The 13865-nt window shown below is 46.1% G+C and overlaps 1 protein-coding gene across 4 annotated transcripts in view; it reads left to right on the forward strand.

The window, feature by feature from the left end:
- LOC139260339 (solute carrier family 22 member 15-like) overlaps positions 1 to 11836 on the forward strand; it is a 59190-nt gene extending 47354 nt beyond the window's left edge. For all 4 annotated transcript variants that reach the window (XM_070876835.1, XM_070876836.1, XM_070876838.1 and 1 more), the window contains 2 exons: positions 4824 to 4988; positions 10380 to 11836. In XM_070876835.1, the coding sequence (XP_070732936.1) occupies positions 4824 to 4988; positions 10380 to 10412 (198 nt within the window). In that variant the 3' untranslated portion in view covers positions 10413 to 11836. The remainder of the gene's footprint in view (positions 1 to 4823; positions 4989 to 10379) is intronic.
- The last annotated feature ends 2029 nt before the right edge of the window (positions 11837 to 13865 follow it).

Here is a 13865-nt window from a genome sequence, read left to right on the forward strand (position 1 = left end):
GTAGTATTGTGTCCAATTCTGGGCAGTACACTTAAGGAAGCATGTAAAAACCTTGGAGAGTGTACAAAGGAGATTTACAAGAATGGTACCAGGGATGAGGGACTTCAGTGATGTGGAGAGACTGGAGAAGGTGAGATTGTTCTCCTTGAAGCAGAGAAGGTTAAAGGGAGATTTAATTAGAGGTGTTGAAAATTATGGAGAGTAGAAAGGGAGAAACTGTTTTCATGGGCAGAAAGGCCAGAGGACACAAATTTAAGGACGCGTTTATTTATACTGTGAAAATGGCCGCCATGCTCCACGCTTTGTCTATGATTGGTCCCCTTGGAGGATAAGCCACACTCTCAAGTTTCACTGGAATGTGTAACCGGAACTGCCCATCACAAGGTCTCACTGACTTTGCAAATTTCAACTCTATCCACTTTGACTTCCTAAAGCGACAGAGAACAGAACTCCCCAGAAGACAGCAAGGGCCAGCCAAAGTGCCTTAGCCCAGTCCAAGTCGCCGGCTTCCCCCAGCCGAAGTGCCTTACGCCAGTCCAAGTGCCTGCCTCCCCCAGCCGAAGTCCCTCCTTACATCAGCACAAGTGAATGACCATACCTCACCCCTCCCCCCAACCCTTGTGTCTCCTCTCCCTCCCCGGTCCCCCTCTCTCTTCCCCCCCCCCCAGCCCCTCTCTTCCCCTAGCCCCTCTCTCTCCCCCCCTGGCCCCTGCCTCTCTTTCCCCCCAGACCCCCCCCCCCCCCAGAAGGGATGAGGGGGTGGGGATTTTAGTGTCATCTTCAAACTTCTTAATCATACCTACTATATTCAAATCTAGATCATCGATGTATATCACAAATAGCAAGGGACCCAGTACTGAGCCCTGCGGAACCCCACTGGAAACATCCTTCCAGTCACACAAACATCCATCAACCATTACCCTCTGCTTCCTACCTCCAAGCCAATTTTGGATCCAACTAGCCACTTTGCCCTGGATCCCATGGGCTTTTACCTTCGTGACCAGTCTACCATGTGGGACCTTATCAAAAGCTTTGCTAAAGTCCATATACACTACATCATACGCACTGCCCTCATCGACCCTTTTGGTTACTTCCTCAAAAAATTCAATCAGGTTAGTCAAACATGATCTTCCCTTAAAAAATCCGTGCTGACTGTTCCTAATTAATCCTTGCCTTTCTAAATGTAGATTTATCCTGTCCTTCAGGATTTTTTCCAATAATTTTCCTACCACTGAGGTTAGGCTGACAGGCCTGTAATTACTCAGCCTATCCCTTTCTCCCTTCTTAAACAAGGGTACCACATGATCAGTACTCCGGCACCATGCCTGAATCCAAAGTGGACTGGAAAATGATGGTCAAGGCCTCTGTAATTTCCTCTTGCTTCGCTCAACAGCCCGGGCCTGGGAACTTGGCCACTTTCAAAGCTGGCTGTTAAACCCCTTAATACCTCCTCTCTGTTTATTTCATCCAGAATTTCACACCACTCCTCGATAGCCGTATCTGCATTTCCCCTTTGTGAAAACAGTTGCAAAGTATTCATTAAGAACCATATTCACATCTTCCGTCTCCACACTGATTATCTCATGGTCTCTAATAGGCTTTCTTTAGTTACCCTCTTACTCTTAATATATTTATAGAACATCTTTCCTTGGTTTTCCTTGATTTTACTTGCCAAAAATTTCTCGTGCTCTCTCTCTTAGCGTTCCTAATATCCTTTTAATTCCATCTCTGAACTTTCTATATTCCTCCAGAGATTCTACGGTATTTAGCCGTCTGTTTATGACATAAGCTTCCCTTTTTTTCTTTATCCTCCCCTGTAAGTCCCTCGACATCCAGGGGGCTCTAGAATTGTTATTCCCACCCTTTTTTTTAAGGGCATATGTTTGGCCTGAGCCCTTCTGATCTCCTTCAATGCCTCCACACTGATTTACCCACCAGTAGTTGTTTCCAGTCCACTGTGGCCAAATCACTTCTCAACTTAGCAAAGTTAGCTTTTCCCCAATTTGGGACTTTTATCCATATCCTTATCCATAACTACCTTGAATCTGACTGAATTATGGTCATTGGCACCCAAGTGCTCCCCCACTAATACTCCTTCCACCTGCCCAGCTTCATTCCCCAAAACGAAATCCAAAACCGCCCTCCCGTGTTGGGCTTGTTACATACTGACTTTAAAAAAAATTCTCTTGAATGTATTTTAGGAATTCTGCACCCTTCACACTATATTTGTCCCAATCAATCCCCTACTATTACTGCCCTATGGTTTTTGGACTTCACAGCAATTTTCCTATATATTTGCTCTTCTATTTCCCTCCCACTGTTTATAATCAGCAGTGTGATCGCCCCTTTTTTATTTTTCAGTTCGACCTACATGGTCTCATTTGATGATCCCTCTAACCTCATATCCTTCCTCACAGCTGTAATACTTTAATCAGTACTGTGACGACCCCCCCCTTTTTTAACCCCCTCTCTATCCTGTCTAAAAATTCTGTATCCAGGAATATTGAGCTGCCAAACCTGCCCCTCTTTCAGCCATGTCTCTGTAATAGCTATAATGTCATACTCCCAAGTGTCTACCTGTGCTCTTAGCTCATCCACCTTATTCGCTATACTCTTTGCTTTAACGTATATACCATTTAGCACAGGAAGACTTTGATTACTTCTTACTAAGCCTTGTATCCTCTGCCTTACAGATTCATTTTCTAAATTATTGCTTTCCAATTTCAGTTTTACTTCCTTCCCTATTGAATTTGTTCTCAGGTTCCCATTCCCCTGCCAAGCTAGTTTAAACTCTCCCCAACAGCACTAGCAAAACTCCCCGCGAGGATATTGGTCTCGGCGATGTTGAGGTGTACCCGTCCGGTTTGTACAGGTCCCGTCTCCCCCAGTAGCGGTCCCAATGCCTCAGGAATTTAAAGCCCTCCCTCCTGCACCAACTATCCAGCCACACATTTATCCTCTCTATCCTTCTGTTCTTAGCACATGGCACCGGTAGTAACGTGGAGATTACTAACTTTGAGGTCCTACTCTTTCATTTTTCTCCTAACCCCCTAAATTCTGCCTGCAGGACATCATCCCTCTTTCTACCTATATCATTGGTCCCAATATGAACCACGACCTCTGGCTGTTCACCCTCTCCCCCCGCCCCCCCCCCCCCAGAATACCCTGCATCCGCTCTGTGACATCCATGACCCTGGCGCCAGGGAGGCACCATACCATCCTGGAGTCACGTCTACGGCCGCAGAAACGCCTGTCTGTTCCCCTAACTATTGAATCCCCTACCACTAAAGCTCTTTTACTATTTATCCCTCCCACTGTGCAGCTGAGCCACCAGTGGTGCCTTGGAATTGGCCCTGGCTGTACTCAACTTCACCGGTGCTCAAAAGAGGATGGATTCACGAGGGGACTCCTGCACTACCTACCTAGCATTCTTACTTCGTCTGGTGGTCACCCACTTCCCCTCTGCCTACACACTTTTAAGTTGCGGGGTGACCCCCTCCTGAAACGTGCTATCCACGTAGCTCTCAGCCTCGCAGATGTACCATATTGACTCCAGCTCTGAAACACGGAGCTCAAGTAGTTGAAGCTGGAGTCACTTCCTGCACACATGGTTGTCTAGGCTGCGTGAAACGTTCAGGACTTCCCACATGCCACAGGACATGCACGCCACAGGACTGAGCTGCCCTGCCATCCCTCTAGTTAGATTTATCTGTTTTAAAAGAGATACTTATCAATCAACCAGCCCGGACGAGGGCTGTGAGCGGGCAGAGGTCTGAAATGCAGTTTGGAGCTGAATCTGAAATCAGTGGGGCGCAGGGGAGTAATGCACTTGGGAGCAGGAGGCCGGGGAGGATGGTGAGGGGCGGACGCCGGCGAGGAGCGGGAGGCCCGGAGGCCTGGAGGGAGCGGGAGGCCCGGTGAGATGCGGGAGGCCTGGAGGTCGGGGAGGCCCGGCGGGGAGTAGGAGGCCCGGAGGCCGGCGGGGAGCGGGAGGCCCAGAGGTCAGCAAGTGATATCATAGGAAAGCAGGAAAAGATCCTGGAATTCAGCAGGAAAATGCATCGTGTTCACACGCACCTCACAGACCTTGAAGTTTTTGTGGAGTGCGCCAGTCTGCTGCAGTTTTCCTATTTACTTGAGATCTATTATAAAGTCAGGACAAGTTAACCGTTGCACGGTAAATGCTGCCGCTTAATCAAATAATGTACTTCGGTGTAACTCAAAAATTCCCTCAAGCGGTTTTGATAACATGGTAAACAGCATGAGTGAACTTTGAGCAGTTTATTCCTCCTGAACACTTGATACTCGAGAGCAGATTCATTTCATTGTAATCGCTCCCACTCGCAGCTTTATTACATAAAATCTATGCAATCATGGCAGTTGCTTATTAATTAGGTTACCATCTGTAGAGTCCCGATTCCCCCTCTCAGCAGTGTGTCCCTGACCAGTGTTGTTGGGCGGAAGTTCTATTCAGTTGATAAACGTTGGTGTTATATTTGTTCTGTCATTTTTGCTGGATTTTAATCTTGCAGGGAAAATAATATAACCTGGTTTAATTCATTTTGTAAAGATCTTTGTAATACCACTGATGAAATATTTCATTGTTGCTTTGTAACTCCTGCATTGTTTGAGGAATGTCCCCTTCGAAGCATTACTGTTAGAATTATTTCTGAGATATACCAGGCATTAATACAATATTGTTTACCAAATTACTCTTAAGGTAACAGCTATGACCTGCAGCATGTTCTGTATTAATTATAACCTGTCTTTCCTTAACACTGTGCATTCAAGCGTGTATTGAAGTGAGGATTTCTGTGTTACAGAAGTCGCTAAATCCATCTATGCCGTTCATCGTGTTTGGGATTGCCGGAATGTCAGGAGGATTCCTGGGACTCCTTCTCCCAGAAACATTAAATAAACCAATTGCAGAGTCGATAGAAGATCTTCACTCTCCGGCCTACCATAGGCTGGAAGACAAAAGGAAAAAAGTGAGTTCCAGTTTTTATTTGTATTTTCTTTTAGTTCAGATGAGGTGAAACTTTCTGTTCTAGCTGTCTCTGGGTTGAATCTATCGACCACATTGCTCTCGACACAGTGGGGTTTCTGCGCACACAATTCCCCCCAAATAGTTCAAACCAGCGCAAAAGATCGCGGAATTTCAGCACAAGTTACATCCAGCCCAAATCAAGTTCCCGCGATCTTTTGGGCTAGGTTTAAAAAATCATCGTGCTGGAAGCCAGTTCTCACCCCCAAATCGAATTAATCACCACGGTTGCCATCACTAATTGCAACCGTTTACAGGCCTTTGAGAAGGCACTTAAAATTAAGCTGTTTTTTTTAATAGAAACACAGAAACATAGAAAATAGATGCAGGAGTAGGTCATTCGGCCCTTCGAACCTGCACCACCATTCAGTAAGATCATGACTGATCGTTCACCTCAGTACCCCTTTCCTGCTTTCTCTCCCTTTAGCCGTAAGGGCCATATCTAACTCTCTCTTGAATATATCCAATGAACTGGCATCAACAACTCTCTGCGGTAGGGAATTCCACAGGTTAACAACTCTCTGAGTGAAGAAGTTTCTCCTCATCTCAGTCCTAAATGGCTTACCCCTTATCCTTAGATATGTCCCCTGGTTCTGGACTTCCCGAACATTGGGAACATTCTTCCTGCATCTAGTAGAATTTTCTAGTCCAGTCCCGTCAGAATTTTCTATGCGATCCCCTCTCATCCTTCTAAACACCAGTGAATACAGCCCAGTCGATCCAGTCTCTCCTCATCTGTCAGTTCTGCCATCCCGGGAATCAGTCTGGTGAACCTTCGCTGCACTCCCTCAATAGTAAGAAAGTCCTTCCTCAGATTAGGAGACCAAAACTGAACATAATATTCCAGGTGAAGCCTCACCCAAGGCCTTGTACAACTGCAGTAAGACCTCCCTGCTCCTATACTCAAATCCCCTAGCTATGAAGGCCAACATATCATTAGCCGCCTTCACCGCCTGCTGTACCTGCATGCCAACTTTCAATGACTGATGTACCATGACACCCAGGTCTTGTTGCACCTCCCCTTTTTCTAATCTGCCACCATTCAGATAATATTCTGCCTTCGTGTTTTTGCCACCAAAGTGGATAACCTCACATTTATCCACATTATACTGCATCTGCCCACTCACCTAACCTGTCCAAGTCACCCTGCAGCCTCTTAGCGTCCTCCTCACAGCTCACACCGCCACCTAGCTTAGTGTCATCTGCAAACTTGGAGATATTGCACTCAATTTCCTTCATCTAAATCATTAATGTATATTGTAAATAGCTGGGGTCCCAGCATTGAGCTCTGCGGCACCCCACTGGTCACTGCCTGCCATTCTGAAAAGGACCCATTTATCCCGACTCTATGCTTCCTGTCTGCCAACCAGTTCTCTATCCACGTCAGTACATTACCCCCAATACCATGTACTTTAATTTTGCACACCAATCTCTTGAGTGGGACCTTTCAAAAGCCTTTTGAAAATCCAAATACACCACATCCACTGGTTCTCCCTTGTCCACTATACCAGTTACATCCTCAAAAAATTCTCGAAGATTTGTCAAGCAAGATTTCCCTTTCAAAAATCCATGCTGACTTGAACCGATCCTGTCACTGCTTTCCAAATGCGCTGCTATTTCATCTTAATTGATTCCAACATTTTCCCCACTACTGATGTCAGGCTAACAGGTCTATAATTACCCGTTTTCTCTCTCCCTCCTCTCTTTAAAAAGTGGTTTTACATTAGCTACCCTCCAGTCCATAGGAACTGATGCAGAGTCGATAGACTGTTGGAAAATGATCACCAATGCATCCACTATTTCTAGGGTCACTTCCTTACGTACTTTGGGATGCAAACTATCAGGCCCTGGGGATTTATCGGCCTTCAATCCCATCACTTTCCCTAACACAATTTCCCGCCTAATAAGGATATCCTTCCTCCTCCTCACTAGACCCTCGGTCCCCTAGTATTTCTGGAAGGTTATTTGTGTCTTCCTTCGTGAAGACAGAACCCAAGTATTTGTTCAACTGGTCTGCCATTTCTTTGTTCTGCATTAAAAATTCACCTGAATCTGACTGCAAGAGACCTATGTTTGTCTTCACTAATGGGTACTAATAGGGACCGTTTGAAAAGCTTTTAAATATTAAAAACAGTTCATTTACTACTGCATGCCACTGAAAGTAGTAAATGGTTCTGTATAGCTTTTTTTAAAGCCATTTTCAGTTATTTCAAATTGGATTGGACTGGACACTGATTAAAAATGGTTATTTTTATGATAAACTCATTTTCAGTTGTATTAATCAAACTGCGCCAGGTTACCACTCTTAAATATATCAAGGAATATTTTTTAATGCAAGAGCATAAAACAATTACGTTCTAAAACGCTCCTTGATTGCACTGGTTCGTGGAAGATTATACATTTAGCGATATGCAAATTAATTGAAGCTTGAGCAAAAAAGTCAAATCAGAAAACGAGCGCAATTGTGAGCACAATTTGGACCCAGATTGCCAACTGCGCCCAAAGCGGAAACTCTAATCCAGTATTGTTTTTTTTACATGCAACTATTCATCATCATCATAGGCAGTCCCTCGGAATCTAGGGAGACTTGCTTCCACTCTTAAAATGAATTTTTAGTGGCTGAATACGAGAGCCACAGTCTCTGTCACAGGTGGGACAGATAGTCGTTGAGGGAAGGGGCGAGTGGGACAGGTTTGCCGCACGCTCTTTCCGCTGCCTGTGCTTGGTTTCTGCATGCTCTCGGCAATGAGACTCGAGCTCAGCACTCTCCCGGATGCACTTCCTCCACTTAGGGAGGTCTTTGTCTAGGGACTCCCAGATATCAGTGGGGATGTTGCACTTTTATCAGGAAAGCTTTGAGGGTGTCTTTGTAACATTTCCTCTGCCCATCTTTGGCTCGTTTGCCGTGAAGGAGTTCCGAATAAAGCGCTTGCTTTGGCAGTCTCGTGTCTGGCATGCGAACTATGTGGCCTGCCCAGCGGAGCTGATCAAGTTTGGTCAGTGCTTTAATGCTGGGGATGTTGGCCTGGTTGAGGACGCTAATGTTGGTGCGTCTGTCCTCCCAGGGGATTTGTAGAATCCTGCGGAAACATCGTTGGTGGTATTTCTCCAGCGTCTTGAGGTGTCTATTGTACATGGTCCATGTCTCTGAGCCATACAGGAGGGTGGGTATTACTACAGCCCTGTAGACCATGAGCTTGGTGGCAGTTTTGAGGGTCTGGTCTTCAAACACACTTTTCCTCAGGCGGCCGAAGGCTGCACTGGCGCACTGAAGGTGGTGTTGAATCTCGTCATCAATGCCTGCTCTTGTTGATAGGAGACTCCCGAAGTCCACGTTGTCCAGGGCTATGCCATGGATCTTGATGACTGGGGGGGCAGTGCTGTGCGGTGAGGACAGGCTGGAGGAGGACCTTTGTCTTACGGATATTTAGTGTAAGGCCCATGCTTTTGCACGCCTCAGTAAATACGTCGACTATGACCTGGAGTTCAGCCTCTATTTGCGCAGACGCTGGCGTCGTCCGCGTACTGTAGCTCCACGATAGAGGTTGGGGTGGTCTTGGGCCTGACCTCGAAACAGCGAAGGTTGAACAGGTTCCCACTGGTTCTGTAGTTTAGCTCCACTCCAGCGGGGAACTTGTCAACTGTGAGGTGGAGCTTAGCAGCAAGGAAGATTGAGAAAAGGGTTGGGGCGATGACTCAGCCCTATTTGACCCCGATCTGGACGTGGGTCTGTGATGGATCTGTTGGTACAGATCACGGCCTGCATGTCATCGTGAAGCAGATGGAGGATGGTGACGTACTTTGGGGGGCATCCGTAACTGAGGAGGACGCTCCATGGGCTCTCGCGGTTGACAGTGTCAAAGGCCTTTGTAAGGTCGAAGAAGGCCATGTATAAGGGCTGGAGCTGCTCTTGCAGTTTTTCTGCAGCTGTTGCACTGCAAACATCATGTCCGTAGGGGACGAAATCCATACTGCGACTCCAGGAGGAGCTCCTCGGACACAGGGAGAAGACAGTTGAGGAGGATTCTAGCGACAACTTTCCCAGTGGTTGATAACAGGGAGATTCCTCTGTAGTTGCCGCAGTCGGACTTGTTCCCTTTTTTTAAAGACTCCAACAATGACAGGCTGGAACGCCGCACCGCCATAGTTGCCCGGGAACTTAGGCGCTTTGATATCGACATCGTCGCCCTAAGCGAGACCCGGCAGGAAGGGGAAGGCCAGCTCAAGGGACAAGGTGCAGATTACACCTTCTGGAAAGGAAAACCAGAAGAAGAACGCCTCCTCCATGGAGTCGGCTTCACCATCAAAAATGAGCTGGTTGATCTCCTCAACAACTCCCCCTCAGGGATTAACGAACGCTTTGTGACTCTTCCACTCACCCTATCCCGGAATCTATGCGCCACGGTCATCAGTGCATACGCCACAACACTCGATGCAACAGATAAGATCAAAGAGAGTTTTTACTCCCAACTTCGCAAAATCCCTGTCCTGCGTCCCAGCGGATGACAAACTGATCCTCCTCGGTGACTTCAACGCCAGGATCGGTAAGGACACAGACCTCTGGGAAGGCGTGATTGGCAGAGAGGGGCTAGGGAAAGCCAACTCCAGCGGTACCCTACTCCTGACAAAATGTCTAGAACATGAAATTGTCATCCGCCAGAGGGACAGATACAAGGCATCGTGGCAACACTCTCGCTCCAAGCAATGGCACCTGCTCGACATGCAACTACTAAATGTTTGAACAGTGTATTAATGGTTTTCTTGACTTTCATTTAGCTTTTTATACTGTTGTGTGTAACGTATTAGCATTCCCACTCTGCTGCCCATATCCTGACCGACACCAAGTCTCGCTCACACATCTCTCCTGCACTCGCTGACTGACAGTGGCTTCCAGTCTGGCAACATCTTGATTTTAAAATTCTAATCCTTGTGTTCAAATCCCTCCATGGCGTTGCCCCTCCCTAGCTCTCTAACTTCCTACAGCCCTCTGCGATCTCTGCACCCTTCCAATTCAGGCCTCTTGCGCATCCCTGATTTTCTTTGCTCCACCATCGGTGGCCGTGCCTTCAACTGCCTGGGCCCTAAGCTTTGGAATTCCCTCCCAAAACCTCTCTGCCTCTCTACCTCGCTCTCCTTTAAGATGCTCGTTAAAACTTATCTTGTCATTTATGTCAAATTTTGTTTGGTAACACTCCTGTGAAATGCCTTGGGATGTTTTACTGCGTTAATGACGCTATATAAATGCAAATTGTTATTGTCGTGAAGCGATAATTTTAAACTCCGTCAAATTCTGGTTGGTTAGTGACTATTTGCGTGCTTTCTATTGATTTGACAGGGAGTGGGATCTCAGGAAGGCACTCGGTCATGAAGATCGGTGGGACTGAGAGAATGCTTCCAACAGGTGTAAGGAAAGTGTTTTGAGATGAGGTGTCAGAGTTGCACGTGGACATTGTAGAAGATGCTACAAGAGGTTCTGTAACCAGTTCAAAGCGACTTTGAAATGGTGCATTTTAAGATTAGTTGGTTGTTCAAGGTGACTTCCTTAAGCCAGAAAGATATTCATTTCTCAACATTTGTTGGCTAACAAGGAACTGAGAATTGCTATTTTTTTACATTTCTAATTGTACAGTTTTGCAAGTATTTTTACCTTTTGTGACCTTCTGTTAAAAATGTAATAGTGCTGCATTATCTGAGTGATATAATCTCTTCGACAACATTTTGGTACATTGGATTTTTTCACAAACCTTTCATAAGTCCTTAGGAGCCAACATAAAACGTAATTTCAAAAACCTGGGAGCTAAACTCTATTAGCCTTTTAATCATCATAGGCAGTCCCTCGGAATCAAGGAAGACTTCCTTCCACTCTAAAAATGAGTCCTTAGGTGGTTGAACAGTCCAATATGAGAACCACAGTCCCTGTCACAGGTGGGACAGATAGTCGTTGAGGGAAAGGGTGGGTGGGAGTGGTTTTCCGCACACTCTTTCCGCTGCCTGCGCTTGGTTTCTGCATGCTCTCGGCGATGAGACTCGAGGTGCTCAGCGCCCTCCCGGATGCACTTCCTCCACTTAGGGCGGTCTTTGGCCAGGGATTCCCAGGTGTCGCTGGGGATGTTGCACTTTATCGGGGAGGCTTTGAGGGTGTCTTTATAACGTTTCCTCTACCCACCTTTGGCTCATTTGCCGTGAAGGAGTTCCGAGTAGAGCACTTGCTTTGGGAGTCTCGTGTTTGGCATGCAAACAATGTGGCCTGCCCAGAGCGGAGCTGATCAAGAGTGGTCAGTGCTTCAGTGCTGGGGATGTTGGCCTGGTCGAGGATGCTAACGGTGCATCTGTCCTCCCAGGGGATTTGCAGGATCTTGCGGAGACATCATTGGTGGTATTTCTTTTAATACAACTTTCATTATGACAGCCTTACAATGAGAGTTGTATGTATTGGACATACTTTCAACTCTCTGTTCCTTGAAGACTCCCTATATAGACACTCCTCATTTCTGACAGGACCTCATTTTAAGGACCTGTGTTTCCATTCATTCTGCTGTGCTTCAATCTTGCACTTTCTGTGCTAAGCACCCCTAAATGCTACAGCTCTGTAGTTTATAGAAAAAAGTCCCCAGATAAAATTACTTGTACTGCAGGTGCAATATGTGTCTCGGCATTTACCCTTTCCTTTGCTGCTGGAGTCTCAAAAGTTGTGTAGTTTCAAGCAATTTGAATTATGACGTCCATTTTTAATGACTTACTGTTCCAACATTTTTAATAAAACCAAAAGATAAATCTTTAAAATTTCAAAAATTGATAGTTAATATGAAATCTTTTCAAATGTACTTCATCTCTGGAACCATAAACCATCACCCCTCATATTCAGTCTGTGTATTGTTATACTTGCCATCAGTGTGCTGTGCACATCAACTTGTGTGACGCCTTTCCACATGTGCCCCTTTAGATGTCGAATGTGTTTTAATAGCTTTGCCAATGGTCCACATTTCATGTGCAATATTTACCGTAAAAAAATATGTTAAATATATATTCTGCAGCATGTAAGGACAGCACCCAGCCGCAGGATACTAACTCACTTCAGTGTCACCTGTTCTGAGACATTTTCATTCCCTTTGCTCCCATTTTCTGTGTTGTGCAATTTCTTCTGAGGTTTGATGATGGGTTGAGTGGTAAGTAGGATTGGTCCATAACCATCAGACGTGCAAGGACGACGCGTAGGAATATTCCTGCAGAAAGGAAAACCCATTCTGTTCTTGCACGTTCTGCCCATGATGCATTGTGAAACATTCCTGATTCACTGACAGGTGCACCGAGACCCAGTGACCAAACTCCCCCACCTCCTGTCACGGCAGGTTGATCTGGTGACCAAACTCCCCCACATCCTGACTCTGGCAAATAAATCCAGTGACCAAACTCCATCCCCCCTCCCCCCACCCCCCTCCCCCCTTCCACCCTCCTGCCGACTCTGGTAGGATGATCCGGTGACCAAACTCCCCCACCTCCCGTCACAGCAGGTTGATCCGGTGACCAAACTCCCCCACATCCCGACTCTGGCAGATAAATCCAGTGACCAAACTCCACCCTCCCCCCTACTCCTGCCGACTCTGGCAGGATGATCTGATGACCAAACACCCCACATCCTGACTCTGGCAAATAAATCCGGTGACCAAACTCCCCCATCTCCCGACTCAGGCAGGTGAATCCAGTGACCAAACTCCACTCTCCTGCCGACTCTGGCAGGATGATCCGGTGATCAAACCCCACTTCTTGACTCCGGCAGCACGATCCGATTGGAGTTGAAGGGAAGCTTGAGGACCCTGCCCCTGACCACATGGCTGAAAGGCCCGGAGCTCTCCTGTCAGTGCTGTTAGACGTCTGTAGTTATTTAGAAGAAACATAATACCGTGCAAGGCGCTATTCAAAGGGATAATGCAAAAAATGAAGTATTTTGCATTTTACCAGGGTTCAATCAAAAGATGATTTGTGCATAAATTTTAATCCTGCAGGTCTGTGGATGAATTTACTCATCTGTCTGTTCGGCTGCAGTTGCCTGGGCAATGACAAAACTTCATAGTTATGGATATAACTTTCATTTTACACTGTGTGTTGACACAGATACAATCTACTCATTATTGAAAGTTGTTTCATTCAATGTAACTGATTATTGTGTCTTTGCACTAAATTCCTAGTTTGCTGCGCCATTTCCAGTGTTTAATTAAATCATTGGATACTGCCTTTTTAAGCGCAAGAAAGATATTTTGTTAGGAGTAGACTGTGGGTTTTCTGTTGTAGGAACCTTTCTCAGCCAATGAGACCCTTTTTTAAAAAGTCGCAATGATCTTGTTAAAGAAAGAGTGGGAGCTGCCCAACGAAGAAAGATTTTAAGCTTAAAATTTTTTTTAAAAAGTAGAAAGATAGTGCGATGAGGCAGTGTGAGTAGGAAATCTCAGCCTGAGCTAATGTGGCTGATCTCAACTGGGGCAACAGCAGGAGATGACAAATGGTCTCGGAAGGGGGTAAATTAGCCACGGTTCCTGGTCCTATCCAGTGACTCCTGCTGAAAAGAGCACGAATGGACACTGGATGTAGAATCAGGCTTGGCTGTGATGCCCTTCATGACTGAATTGCTGACCAATGCTCAAGTGTTTGAGCTTACTGGTGAGGACTGTCTACTTGATATCGACTTGGGTGGTGACTTGGCAGGCTGCTTGACCCGATGGTACTGTAGTCCAAGAATCAGACCCTCCATGATAGGACAGAGGAGAATTGGTTGAAACAAGAGTATGATGTAAAGTTTTATAAAAGGACGAGAATAGGAGAAAAA

The sequence above is a fragment of the Pristiophorus japonicus genome, chromosome 3 (assembly GCF_044704955.1).
Source record: "Pristiophorus japonicus isolate sPriJap1 chromosome 3, sPriJap1.hap1, whole genome shotgun sequence".
NCBI lineage: Eukaryota > Metazoa > Chordata > Chondrichthyes > Pristiophoridae > Pristiophorus > Pristiophorus japonicus.